Source organism: Oncorhynchus nerka, linkage group LG7 (assembly GCF_034236695.1).
Source record: "Oncorhynchus nerka isolate Pitt River linkage group LG7, Oner_Uvic_2.0, whole genome shotgun sequence".
Classification (NCBI taxonomy): domain Eukaryota; kingdom Metazoa; phylum Chordata; class Actinopteri; order Salmoniformes; family Salmonidae; genus Oncorhynchus; species Oncorhynchus nerka.
The window spans coordinates 58989027-59003386 of record NC_088402.1 but is presented as its reverse complement, the minus strand read 5'-3'; the positions used below and the strand labels follow the sequence as shown (position 1 = coordinate 59003386).

General features: G+C 46.3%; 1 protein-coding gene across 1 annotated transcript in view; it reads right to left on the bottom strand.

Annotated features, from left to right (window-relative positions):
- The window catches only part of prex1 (phosphatidylinositol-3,4,5-trisphosphate-dependent Rac exchange factor 1), a 109262-nt gene that overhangs the window by 2820 nt on the left and 92082 nt on the right, over positions 1 to 14360 (bottom strand). The window contains exons 27-38 of the mRNA XM_065020664.1: positions 8197 to 8285; positions 7914 to 7996; positions 6885 to 6975; positions 6522 to 6650; positions 6356 to 6397; positions 5393 to 5610; positions 4477 to 4579; positions 3150 to 3293; positions 1541 to 1655; positions 1201 to 1267; positions 424 to 599; positions 105 to 207 (exon numbers count right to left, since the gene is read on the bottom strand). Coding sequence (XP_064876736.1) covers positions 105 to 207; positions 424 to 599; positions 1201 to 1267; positions 1541 to 1655; positions 3150 to 3293; positions 4477 to 4579; positions 5393 to 5610; positions 6356 to 6397; positions 6522 to 6650; positions 6885 to 6975; positions 7914 to 7996; positions 8197 to 8285 — 1360 coding nt within the window. The remainder of the gene's footprint in view (positions 1 to 104; positions 208 to 423; positions 600 to 1200; positions 1268 to 1540; positions 1656 to 3149; positions 3294 to 4476; positions 4580 to 5392; positions 5611 to 6355; positions 6398 to 6521; positions 6651 to 6884; positions 6976 to 7913; positions 7997 to 8196; positions 8286 to 14360) is intronic.

Sequence of the window (14360 nt, the reverse complement as noted above, 5' to 3'; positions counted from 1 at the left end):
TTTCCATTGCAAAATGTTTTGTTACGGTGTGCCCTAATGAATACGACCCAGGTCCGAGATCTGTTGCTAAGGATGTAAAGCGCTGAAGGGTGTGTTCAGGGCACCTGTTTCCGCATGATGTCCATGGTCTGCATGATGCAGCGGGGCATGAGGCTGTGGTTCCGCGCCAGGATCATGGCCTGCTCCAGGGTCACGCTCAGGGTGCACCTACTCAACACAAAAGGTCAGAGGTTAGTAGGTCAACGGTCTTTTAACTACGTGTCATGCGAGAACAGTGTTATGTAAAGGCTGCTGTGTGGAGGCTAATAGGAGAAGGGGTTGAAAATACACCATTTTGAGGTGGGTAATGCATACATTGCATTAATGCATGTTTAAGCAATACACCTGACCCTTATGTGTCACTTTCAAGATCAAACGACTAACCTTTGCATCCCGGTGGCACACATGGTGATGTGGCAGGCGCCCAGGCGGTTGCACAGCTCCGAGGACACACACAGCACGCTGACGCCCGACAGGTGGCCCGCTGCGTTGGGACGCACATTCAGGTACGAGTGCATCAGGCGACATAGGTCGTCCAGGGTGTTAAGGGGTCGTAGGAGCTGGGAGGGACAGAGGTTTAGGGGTTAAAATCTTAAAGGTGTACTCCAACTTTCCTTTCAAAAGTACTGCCCCTGGGCCTCCCGAGTGGCGCAGTGGTCTAAGGCACTGCATCGCAGTTTTAGCTGTGCCACTACAGATTCTGGGTTCGAAACCAGGCTCTTTTGCAGCCAGCGGTGACCGGGAGACCCATGGGGCGGCGCACAATTGACCCAGCGTTGTCCGGGTTTAGGAGAGGGTTTGGACGGCAGGGATGTCCTTGTCACATCGCCACAGGCTGGGCGCAGTGCACACTGACACAGTCGCCAGGTGTACGGTGTTTCCTCCGACACATTGGTGTGGCTGGCTTCTGGGTTAAGTGGGCATTGTGTCAAGAAGCAGTACGGCTTGGTTGGGTTGTGTTTCGGAGGACGCACAGCTGTCAACCTTCACCTCTCCCGAGTCCATACGGGAGTTGCAGAGATGAGACAGAACTGTAACTACGAAATTGGATACCCCGAAATTGGGGAGAAATAGGGGGTAAACATAAAAAATAAAAATATATATTTAAGTACTGCCCCTGAGCTTGTTTGTAAACAGAGAGCCATTTTGATTTCTGTTTACCTGGTCTATCTTCATAGCCGTGGTGTTAGAGTCAGTGGGTAGATTTGACTTCTCCAGGTAAAAAGCCCTGTTAGAACACAATGAGTTACCATTCAATATGAACGCAATTGACCAATGAATTGACCTGTTGATATTCTATTTACTCTGTAAAAACTTCAGACAAAAGTCAATTTCTACAGCTAATACAGTAGCCAAACTAATCAGCATAGGAATAAAGCAGTTCAATACAGTGGTGGGTAGTACAACACATATTGCCATATGTCAGGTGACAACCTGGGTTTGACTATGTCAGTGGGTAGTACAATCAATATGACTGTATATAAAGTGTGTAGATTTCTACCTGAGTTTTCGGTAGTAGGCTTTAACCTTCTCGAGTGAGACGGCGTTGGTACGCTGCTGGAACTCCTCCATGGACACGCAGTCCTGTTGGGACACTCCCTCTGGCCTCTCCAGGGCTGACCATGGGACAGAGGTAGCACATTAACAACACAGTACACCCATCCACACACATACATTCCATGACCTGCGCTCACATTCCATGACCGACCTGCGCTCACATTCCATGACCGACCTGCGCTCACATTCCATGACCGACCTGCGCTCACATTCCATGACCGACCTGCGCTCACATTCCATGACCGACCTGCGCTCACATTCCATGACCGACCTGCGCTCACATTCCATGACCGACCTGCGCTCACATTCCATGACCGACCTGCGCTCACATTCCATGACCGACCTGCGCTCACATTCCATGACCTGCGCTCAGCAGGTTTGCGTGTATGTGGGACAAGTAACCACATTGTAACCTACACATCGATAACACTTCACATCTAAAAGTGACAGCTCCACCAAAGTCCGTCTCTGACAAGTGAATCTGTATTTAATTCAACAACTGTATTCCATAGAAGCGGCCTATAGGTGGCGCTAACAGCCCGTTTATTCCTAGTTCTCTGACTGCAGTACGGTATTACATTTCATCACAGGCTTCTTCTTTGAGGCAGCCACTTAACAACGGGAGCCGTCCCTTATTGTCCCAATTGGCACGTGTATGGAAAATGAATAGTTCCCTAGCACAGGGAATGAAGCATTATTCCAGCCACTTCTACTGGCCCGGTGCAGGTGGAAAGAGAGCCGCAGTGAAAACACAGAGGGGGAGTGGCTAGATAAGCACAGAATACCTTTCCCGGTTAGACTTACACAGTCCGTCCCTCAAATGGTAGTTACCACAATGCAAATGGTAAATATATAGCAAATCCTCTAGAATTAGTATTTTGTTTGTGAAACTCTATAGCCACTTTCACGCTGGCATTTTCACTAGAACATTTAGCACCTAATCAGTTAGGAGATTAAGAGATACTGATTCAATGCCCCCTGCTAGTGTACTGTAAATTATTATAGATATATGGGGCTAAATCCCAAACAGCCCCATATTCCATATACGATAGATTACTTTTGTGCACATTTGGGATGCAGACATGATCATAGTGTAGACCGAGAGGTTGGCAAGACTTCTCCGGGAATGTTACAGGTGAATAAATGAAGAAACTGTTCCATACATCTAATTTCTACTGTATCTGCAACACTGTGTGCATAGTCAAGATTATAGCAAATTGATAGGGTAAATTCCTCTACATTGTGAAGATCTGTGTATTTGTGAACCTGCAACATATTTCCTTAACGTTTGCTTAGTGCATTTCATCAAATTCCATCAAATTCCATCCAATGCCAATTGACTTGACTCGACTCAATTCAGTGAACTGTGATTCAATTAGGATTGGATGACAATCCAACTGGACTCATATGAATTCGGCTAACTTTGAGTCAATGATGATTCGACTCAACTCAACGACACTTTGATTGGTTGATGATTTGACTCGAGTCGACTCAATTGAGTTCAGCCACCTTTGCGTGGAGGTAGACTAGAGGGCTGTTCTGTTCCTACTCACCCCTGGTGAAGAGCACGGTGTGCAGTTTGAGGCTGCCCCCGTTCTGCAAGCGAGTGGGGAGCTCACTGAAGTGGCAGCTGTCCAGATACAGGGTGACCTTTAGGGCCTGCCGGCTGCCCTCCACGTGGTAACACACCGGCGTGTCTGGGGAACACAACACTGCTTAGTTTGGCTTAATGTTAAAACGACTTCATAGAGTTCTGTGCCTGTATTTATTAACCGTCTAAAAAGGCAGAGCGCTGATCAGTTTGGCCCTTCAGATCATAACAGAAGCAGATTATTATGGACAGGGAGGAGCTGATCCGAGATCAGCACACCTACTATTAGACGCTTGATAAATACGGGCCCTGGTTGCTTTTCCCTTCACTTAGGCATGAGGTGACTAATACACACCGGACCACTGATTGACGTTAGCACAACTGTTTACTTACAGATAACAGAGATCAGAATGTTGCATTTAAATCCTGTTACACAAATACAACATTGGTACTCGGCGTTCTATACTTGGCAACATCCACCGATCTATTACATATTTCATTTGATGGGTTGGTAGTTAATCAGACATAGGCATCATTGGTATGGATTCTTGCTTCAGTGGCCCACCAACATCATCCAAAGCTATGGGGGAAACCCTAAGAACAACACAACCCCCTGTGAGGTCAGCGCATCACCTCCTGAAGACCATCTACCCATAATCCTTTTGGATTGAGTGTGATGGTTTAGACGAACCCTTCCTCTCTGAACAGCCTTTTATCAAATCAATACTGTCAGGCGAGCTCACAGCCACAAACAGACTGATTGCCTAAGCAACGGCCGCGCCATTCTGCTGAAGTGGGCATGTTTTCCAAAAAGCGATTTCAGTGTAAAAAGGTTTTTAAAGGAGGGGGGGAGGAAGGGGTGTGTGTGTGTGTGTGTGTGTGCGTATACAGTTATGCTTACTGCTGAGCAGTAACCTAGAATAGTACATCCCTGTTTTATCCGTGGCTTTCTCCCCCAGAATGTGAAATGCAACTGATGTGCTTGCTTAGAGCAGCAGTCTCGGCTCACCATATCACCATATTGCGGTTCTTGAAAAGGAACAGACTGGAAAGTACAAGTCTTTCAGCGAAGCTGGGTTTGACCGAGGTGTTTCATTGAAATTAAGCTGCAATTGTATGACGGGGAAATCTCTGGGTCTACAGTAACAAAGCCCTTTGTTGTGGTTGACATGCAAGGTGTGTGTGTGTGTGTGTCTCCAACCGCCACACGTAATCACCACTGACAACTCCGTTGACTGGCCACCGTTGCTAAGAAAATATGTGGTTGCTATGGGAAAGGGTCTACTTACTTGCGACCAGGCATTCATCCTCCAGCTGGCGGAAGAACACAGTGACTTTGTCCAGGTCCAACAGGGCCGCCTTGGTATCCTCCAGCATCGTCCTCTCCTCCTTCTACACGGTAGAGAGAAACCAAAGAGCTCAGCTAACAGGCCAGGGGCCGTATTCACAAAGCGCCTCAGATTAGGAGTTTTGATATAGAATCGTTTTTTCCTTTTAGATCCTAATAAAGACGATTGTGTGGACAGTGGGGACCTGATCCTAAGATCAGCACTCTGAGACTCTTAGTGAATATGAGCCCAGGGCTCACTGTTTCAGCTTAGCGGCCAATGGAGACAGCGGAGTGTGGAAAGAGGACTCAGACAGTCAATGGCACCCTTCTTTCTGGATCAACACAGTACAGAGCCATTATATTTACACCCTTATACTATTCTATTGGTGATTCCTTGATGGCTAGACGTTTCTACATTGGTGCCCGTCTGCCTATGGGACATTGCTGTTTTGAATTGTGTTTTTAATGTGTGTTTAAAAAAAATGTTTTTACTGGAGATAAAACATTTATGAAAAACAAGTATTTTGACCTCAACGGAGTAAAAGATAAAAGTCCAAATAGAAATGAAATGGTTTCATATTATTGGTTAAACTTAAATTAAGCACAACTCCACTATTGTGACCCAAGTCTGCCGACTGTCCAAAGGTAAATAAATCACATCAGTAAAAGTGTTTGTTCAAAGCAGCAGGGCTCTACAGCCCTGTTCCTGTCATGCCACCCTCCTGTAGGTCATCACTCCAACCCACTTTCAGCTTATCAACCAGCTAGCCATTAGAACCAGGCGTGCTAGATCAGGGTAGAAGCGAAAACCTACAACATGATGGCTCTCCAGGGACAGGGTCGAGGAGCCCTGCTTCACAGTCGCCGTCTCTTACCACGTGTGGCGCCAGTGAGGCCTGGAAGTTGAGCAGCACGCCAATGGCGGCCGCCTGTTCCAGCCACTTGCGGCTCGTCTCCTTGCTGTCCTCCTCGTACTCGCCGGCGTTGTTGAAGCGGGCACGCAGTGCCGCCAGGAGCTGCTCGGCCAGAGTGCACACGGCACCCGCCGCACTCTGGCAGAAAATCACGTCCCGCCGCAGCTGCAGAGCCGTGTCTGGGGTGGGGAGGAGGATTCTTTTTTAACCTTCACTTAACTAGGCAAGTCAGTTAAGAGACAAATTCTTATTTACAATGACGGCCTACCCCGGCCAAACCCTCAACCCGGACGACGCTGGGCCAATTGTGCGCCGCCCTATGGGATTCCCAATCACGGCCGGTTGTGATACAGCCTGGAATCGAACCAGGTTCTGTAGTGACGCCTCTAGCACTGAATTGCAGTGCCTGAGACCGCTACGCCACTCGGGGGAAGGGGAAAATAAGGTAAGCGTTTTATTTTCAGAGAAATTTGCTTTACTAACTTCTTACAGGACATTTACAGCAACGTACAAACAATATGGAAGACAGACTATACAGGGAGTTTCCCCTGTGACTAGAGGGAGGAGCACAGAGGAGAATAGTGGAAAGAGGTGAGCGATAGGCCGGTGGAAGAGAGGTAAGAGGAAGGGAGCAAATTGAAAAATAAAATTCTAGAGAGAGAGAGGTGGGAAGGGTAAAAGAAAGAGCACGAGACGGGCGGTAGACGGGCTTTTTGACAACCGTTCTTACCATCAACCGGACTGTCCTCAGAGTGGTGTGTAAACTCTAATCAAACATAGCCAGGGGGTTTACAATCTGCTCTATCACACTGACTCATTCATGAGGACAGGACCATTAACAGCCGCCATATGGCACAGCACACTTCAAAGGGAACACACACACATACACACACACACACACACAAAGGCTGACATAAGGCTTACCTGTACATTTGAGCAGGGCCAGAAGCAGCTGGTTCTTCCCATCTACAGAAAAATGTGGATTTGATTACCTAAGTGATACGCATGTGTTTCTACTGTAGCTATGTGTTTGTGTGTGCGATGCATGTGTTACATGTGTGCTTATGGTGCGTGTGCGTTTTCTACTGACCATCCACAAATCTCTGTAGGCTCTCCACCAGTGTCTTGATGGAGCTGGGCAGGTTCCAAGGGTCCTCCTGGATGTTTTTGTGGATGATGTAACGACAGCGTACCGTCCAGTCCTCAGTGTGACGGAACTCTGTTCAGAAAACATGACGTGTCAATGAATTAGCAATATAAAATTCTAGGACAATTCTTCAGTGTAACACCATTTCATATCTATACACACACACACACACACACACACACACACACATCTGTTCACACCCACACTCATTTCTCAGTGATACCCAGACAAGTCTCTTTCTCTCTCTAAACAAGCATGCACTCAGGCATACCTTACACACTCACACACACTAAATGTAGCGGGCACCTGGCTGAGTGTGGTCGGGGTGAAAGTGCTTGGTTTCCTCGCAGGCCTTGGTCATGACGGGCCCTTTGAGCAGGCTATTGATGGAATCCACCTGCAGATGACAGTCACAACCAGTCAGACAGAGGCTGGCCTCAGTCCCTCAACCACAACAACAGGAAACTGGGGCCCCGGGTAATTGACGGAAGCCAAAATGGCCGTGTCCCTCAGGGAGTATGGGAGAGGTCAAAGGGCATGAGATGTGTAAGAGGAGATGCGAGGAAGATGACAGCGATTGCAAAACAAAGTACTGCAGATGAGTACGACTACTGATTACGATAAACATGATCTGTGCCAAATGTTTCTGAAGGCTAATGGAAAAGCTGTGTGTGTGTGTGTGTGTGAGAGAGAGGGGGAGAAAGCGAGAGCGAGTACGTGTGTGTGTGAGAGAGAGGGAGAGAAAGCGAGAGCGAGTACGTGTGTGTGAGAGAGAGAGGGAGAGAAAGCGAGAGCGAGTACGTGTGTGTGAGAGAGAGAGGGAGAGAAAGCGAGAGCGAGTACGTGTGTGTGTGAGAGAGAGGGAGAGAAAGCGAGAGCGAGTACGTGTGTGTGTGAGAGAGAGGGAGAGAAAGCGAGAGCGAGTACGTGTGTGTGAGAGAGAGAGGGAGAGAAAGCGAGTACGTGTGTGTGAGAGAGAGAGGGAGAGAAAGCGAGAGCGAGTACGTGTGTGTGTGTGTGTGAGAGAGAGGGAGAGAAAGCGAGAGCGAGTACGTGTGTGTGAGAGAGAGAGGGAGAGAAAGCGAGAGCGAGTACGTGTGTGTGAGAGAGAGGGAGAGAAAGCGAGAGCGAGTACGTGTGTGTGAGAGAGAGAGAGAACGTCTGTGTAAGTGTGTGTACGCATGTTGGTGTATGATATTAGTGCCAAGCAGTGTTTACATTACACACAACACCGTGGTAACCATTAAAAGCATGGCTTACAAAAACAGAGTGAGATGTGGGTTGGCAAAGCCATTGAAGCTGATTGCACAGAGGATAGTGGTAGAGATGCTGCACCTGGTTGAAAAGGTGCTCCAGACAGCCATGCAGCTTGTCCTGCTTGTCTGAGGGAATCCTCATGTCACAGGGCAGCTCGTCACCTGAGAAAGAAAGAAGGAAAGAAAGAGACCGGATGAAAGAAAAAGACCAGAAGAAAGAAAGAAAAAGAACGAAAGAATAAACTGGACACCATTTACAAGGAGATTCTGAACATTTTCCCACATAAGGCAAACCAATGTGGCTTCTTTAATGCTAGAGGGGTATGGACATCTTAGTCTAGTCTTCATTAACTGTTTCTTACCTGAACCCATCTCGTCACTCCCCAGGTAAGAGCTGTTGCTACGCACACTTGTGTATGACAGGACAGAATCCCTGTTACTGTTACATTCACTGCAACACACGCAGACAGGAGTTCATACACACACACAGAGAGAGAAAGAGACAGCGAGAGACACACAGAGAGAGAGACACAGAGAGAAACAGTTGAATAACAAACCAGAGTTCATTCCCTTCAGAAAAAAAGAAAAAGAAAAAAAAAAAGTCAAATATGGAGTCTGTCTTGTAATTATCCAGTCAAATAATCCGACTGACTGTATGAAATATAGTCAGAGAGAGCAGTAATCAAATGCTTCTCACAAACAACATCAACTTACTTCATTGGCGTGACTAAAATGCATTCCAACGTGTGGCTACACCAGTGTGCCAAACAAGAATTTGATTAATAAACACCAGGTAAATTGAAGTCAAATGATAGTTAAACATTAAAGGAGATGCCTCCACCATCCCAAAAGATTTAACATATAGTTATGCCTTAAAAAGGTTCGAAAAACATGCATTTAGATATGTGTTTCCATTTGTTGTCAGTGGCTAGTTGAACAAAACCAAAGAGTGGATTGCTGTCACTCCTTGTCCTTATGGTAAGGAAAAACATATGTGCTTTCACCTTTAACGATGAAGATTTATTCTCTTCCTATTACCTCTACATTTTCAATGCATTTTAATAGCTAGATATGCGTCTCATCTTGCCTAAAATGCCTTTGGATGGCTTTGCTGGATATCTTCAACGGAAGGTCTTAAAAAGATGATGAGTGTGAGCGCAGAGAAGATTTACTGTGTTGCAAATTCCAGATTACACAGCTACTCTTTGTGAATGTTGTGTGTGTACGTCTTGGCATTATGATGTCAATGCTGAATCATAGGAATTTAAGGAGACAGAAGTAGCATTGTCATCGCGCTTCCCGTTAAAATAGTCACTTTGTTTTGTGTTCCTATAATCATCGAGCTCGACAAAAAAAAAAATCCCACAATGTGAACTGGATGCAACGCCAGCATAATGAAACGCCAGCATAATGCAACGCCAGCATAATGCAACGCCAGCATAATGAAACGCCAGCATAATGAAACGCCAGCATAATGCAACGCCAGCATAATGCAACGCCAGCATAATGCAACGCCAGCATAATGCAACGCCAGCATAATGCAGGGAGGAGCGACCTGCGGGCCCACCCCCCTTTTGAAGGCCCTCGGGTCAATTTCCACAAAAAAATATAAAAAATAAATACTAATATTCTGTGACGTTACAGCCTTATTCTAAAATGAATGAATGTTATTTTTTTCAATCTATACACAATACCCCATAATGACAAAGCAAAAAAACAGGGTTTTCAAAATCATTGCAAAAATAAATATATTCACTGGAATATCACATTTACATAAGTGTTTAGACCCTTTACGCAGTACTTTGTTGAAGCACCTTGGACAGCATGACACTACAAGCTTGGCACACCTGTATTTGGGGTGTTTCTCCCATTTTTCTATGCAGATCCTCTCAAGCTCTGTCAGGTTGGAAGTGGAGCATCGTGTACAGCTATTTTCAGGTCTCTCCAGAGATGTTCAATAAAGTTCAAGTCCGGGCCCTGGCTGGGCCACTCATGGACATTCAGAGACTTGTCCCGAACACACTGTGTTGTCTTGGCTGTGTGCTTGTCCTGTTGGAAGGTGAACCTTCGCCCCAGTCTGAGGTCCTAAGTGCTCTGGAGCAGGTTTTCATCAAGGATCTTTCTGTACTTTGCTCCGTTCATCTTTCCCTCGATCCTGACTAGATTCCCAGTTTCTGCAGCTTAAAAAAATCCCCACAGCATGATGTTACCACCACCATGCTTCACTGTAGGGATGAGCAGTGCCAGGTTTCCTCCAGGCATGACGCTTAGCATTCAGGCCAAAAAGTTCAATCTTGGTTTCATCAGACCAGAGAATCTTGTTTCTCATGGTCTGAGAGTCCTTTAGTTGCCTTTAGGCAAACTCCAAAACAGGCCTTTTACTGAGGAGTGGCTTCCGTCTGACCACCCTACCATAAAGGCCTGATTGGTGGAGTGTTGCAGAGATGGTTGTCCTTCTGGAAGGTTCTCCCATCTCCACAGAGGAAATCCAGAGCTCTGTCAGAGTGACCATCAGAACTTCTTCACCGAACTTCTTCCATTTAAGAATGGAGGCCACTGTGTTCTTGGGGACCTTCAATGCTGCAGAAGCTTTTCGGTACCCTTCCGCAGATCTGTGCCTCGACATAATCCTGTCTCGGAGCTCTACGGAGAATTCCTTTGACCCCATGGCTTGGTTTTTGCTCTGACATGCACTGTCAACTGCGGGACCTTATATGGACAGGTGTGTACCTTTCCAAATCATGTCCAATAAATTGAATTTACCCACAGGTGTACTCCAATCAAGTTGTAGAAACATCAAGGATGATCAATGGAAACAGGATGCACCGGAGCTCAATTTCAAGTCTCATAGCAAAGGGTCTGAATAATTATATAAATAACTTGTTTTTATTTTTAATAAATTTGCAAACATTTCTAAAAACCTGTTTTCGCTTTGTCATTATGGGGTATTGTCTGTAGATTGATGAAAAAATAATATTGTATAAAATTGAGCACACAGCCATGCAATCTCCATAGACAAACATTGGCAGTAGAATGGCCTTACTGAAGAGCTGTGACTCAGAGTGGCACCGTCATAGGACGCCACCTTCCCAACAAGTCAGTCCGTCAAAGTTCTGCCCTGCTATGCCCGGGTCAACTGTAAGTGCTGTTATTGTGAAGTGGAAATGTCTAGAAGCAACAACGGCTCAGCCGCAAAGTAGTAAGCTACACAAGCTCACAGAATTTGACTGCCCAGTGTTAAAGCTTGTAAAAATTGTATCCTCGGGTCCAAACTAACTCTGGAAGCAACGTGAGCACAAGAACTGTTCATCAGGAGCTTCATGAAATGGGTTTCCATGGCCAAGTAGCCGAACACAAGCCTAAGATCTCCATGCGCAATGCTAAATGTTTGGCTGGAGTGGTGTAAAGCTCTCGGCCATTGGACTCTGGAGCAATGGGAAGACCGAATCTGGGTTTGGTGGATGCCTTGAGAATGTTTACCTACCCGAATGCATAGTACCAACTGTAAAGTTTGGTGGAGGAGTAATAATGGTCTGGGGCTGGCTCATGGTTCTGGCTAGGCCCCTTAGTTCCAATGAAGGGAAATCTTAACGCTACAGCATAAAATTACATTTTAGACGATTCTGTGCTTCTAACTTTGTGGTAACAGTTTGGGGAAGGCCCTTTCCTGTTTCAGCATGAGATCCATACAAAAAATGTTTGTCGAGACTGGTGTGGAAGAAACTTTTATTTAATTAATTTTTTATTTAACTAGGCAAGTCAGTTAAGAACAAATTATTATTTACAATGACGGCCTACCCGGGCCAAACCCGGAAGATGTTGGGCCAATTGTGTGCCGCCCTATGGGACTCCCAATCACGGCTGGATGTGATGTAGCCTGGATTCAAACCAGGTACTGCAGTGACGCCGCTTGCAATGAGATGCAGGGTCTTAGACCACTGCGCAACTCGGGAACATGACTGGCCTGCACCAACCCCATCGCACACCTTTGGGATGAATTGAAAAGCTGACAGAGCCAGGCCTAATCACCAAACATCCTTGCCCGACCTCACTAACAATCTTGTCGCCCCCCCAGAAATGTTCCAACATCTAGTGGAAAGCCTTCCCAGAAGAGTGGAGGCTGTTATAGCAGCAAAGGAGGGGGACCAAGTCCATATTATTGCCCATGATTTTGGAATGAGATCTTTGACAAACAGGTGTCCACATACTTTACAAGTAGGTGTCCACAGCCATGCGGTGTCTCATTAAATCTAGCAAAAATGTATCTCCACCCTATGGAAACATTTGTTGAATTGCATGAAATGAGCTTTAAAACAGAACATTTTCCTCTCTGCCCCATGGCAAAATTTGTATAATTGCATGAAATGTGTTATAAAATGGCTAAATCTTCTCTTTGCCCATTGGTAAAATGTGTAAAATGCAGAAAACTTGCATTAAAACTGCAACGTTTGCTCGGCCCATGGCAAATTGTGTAGAATTGGAGGAAATTAACACCATCATGTAAAAATGTTCTCTCTACTGTTAATAGGCGGGCTGCTAAAATGTTTTTCCTCACAGTGTGTGGGGGGGCTATGCACACGTGTACCCAGACCCACGGGCAACTACGGCCCCTCATGATGAGTTCAGCATTTTGGGCTACCATCCCCATCAAAGTTGCCCATCCCTGGGTTAGGGGGTTCTTAGTGAGTCAGAGTCTTGTCTCTGACACTGTTTGAGTCTTATTGTGTCTCTAAATGGGATGCTGGATCATTCCCGACAAACTGGGACTGAAGTGCCAACCGTTACGTAATACACCCAGGGCTTTGGCTCTGACTCTCTCCTCCACGCACACGGTCACACTCAGGCACTCGTGCACACTCACACAAGTTCTCCTGGGAAAGGGTTCTAAATTTAGTCGCATCTCGTGGCAGGTTTGGAGCGGCCCACCCTCACCAGATGTGACGAGACTGACTGTCTAAGAGACAAACAAACCAGACTGGTGGTGGGTGTACAATTACCTCTTTCTCTGTCTGCGTCCACCCATCCATCTGCTCATTCCTCTCCTCCTCCTTTCACTCGCCGTCTTTCACTGTGGTGACCTCGCCCCTCTATTTTCCTCTCCAAGACTCTCCCCCAAAGCCTTTTGCTGTTGACCTTCACCTTACCCTATCCTTCCTCCTTTGTGTTTTGTCTGGCTCTCTTCACCTCTCCCCACCTATCGTTGTGTCTTTCTCTCCAATCATCATGAACGTCATGCATTTACAAAGTGCTTCTCGTCCCAGAGCACATTGGACGGCCGGACAACTCATCCCATCCCGTATCAAACCTATAGCACCCTCTCCTTATATAGTTCTACTAACAAGCTAAATGCACCCTATTCCCTATGTAGTGCACTACTTCTGGAAATACTCATATACACGGTGTACAAAACATTAGGAACATCTTCCTAACAAGCCTCAATTCGTCGGGGCATGGACTCTAAACAAGGTGTTGAAAGCGTTCCACGTGGACTCCAATGCTTCTCACAATTGTGTCAAGTTGGTTGGATGTCCTTTGGGCGGTGGGCCATTCTTGATACAAACAGGAAACTGTTGAGCATGAAAAACCCAGCACCGTTGCAGTTCTTGACGCACTCAAACCGGTGTGCCTGGCGCCTACTACTGTGTCCTGTTAAGAGGCACTTCAATCTTTTGTCCTGCCCATTCACCCTCTGAATGGCACACATACACAATCCATGTCTCAATTGTCTCAAAGCTTCAAAATCCTGATTTAACCTGGCTCCTCCCCTTCATCTACACTGAGTTAGCAAGTGACATCAATAAGGGACCATAGCTTTCACCTGGTCAGTCTATAATGTTTTGCACACTCAGTGTAGTGCACTTATTTTGGCCAGAACCCATGAGGGTCTGGCCAAAAGTAGTGGACTGTATAGGGAATAGGGTGTCACTGCAGATGCAACCTGAGGGAGCTCACTAGACCCTGTACTGTGGGTGGCTGTTGGCTAGAAGGAGTTGCGCTTGCTGTTCTTGCTGTAATGACAGACTGGGCAGAGAGAGAGAGCGAGAGAAGCGCAAGCTACTCATTTAGCCTCTATTACACACTGCACTCTCGCCAGGAGCTGACCACTGCTCTTAGTGGGTGGTAGTGGGCGGAGGCCGTGGACCGGTGCCTGAAAGACACTACCACCGCTGCCAACAACCATCTGAATGAACTCAAGCTAGCGAGGAGGTAGCACAGTGACATCACTGAATACATTTCATGTTGAGCTCCCCGATTCCTTTTTTTTTTTTGATGTGTGACTCGACTCCCCACATCTGGAACCTATTGGGAGAGTCGGAAGGAACCCGATGCCATCACAGTGGGAAATATAAATAAAAAGAGAGGGAGATCTTTGTTGTTGGTTTCACATGAAGCTGGCTCACGGAAACACCCATTTTCTTTCTACTATACATTCAGTTTTCTATGTTTACTTTACCATGGTGAAACAGAGCACACTCATTTGCGAGAATTAAAAAATACATATATATATATTTTTTAAACTAGGCAA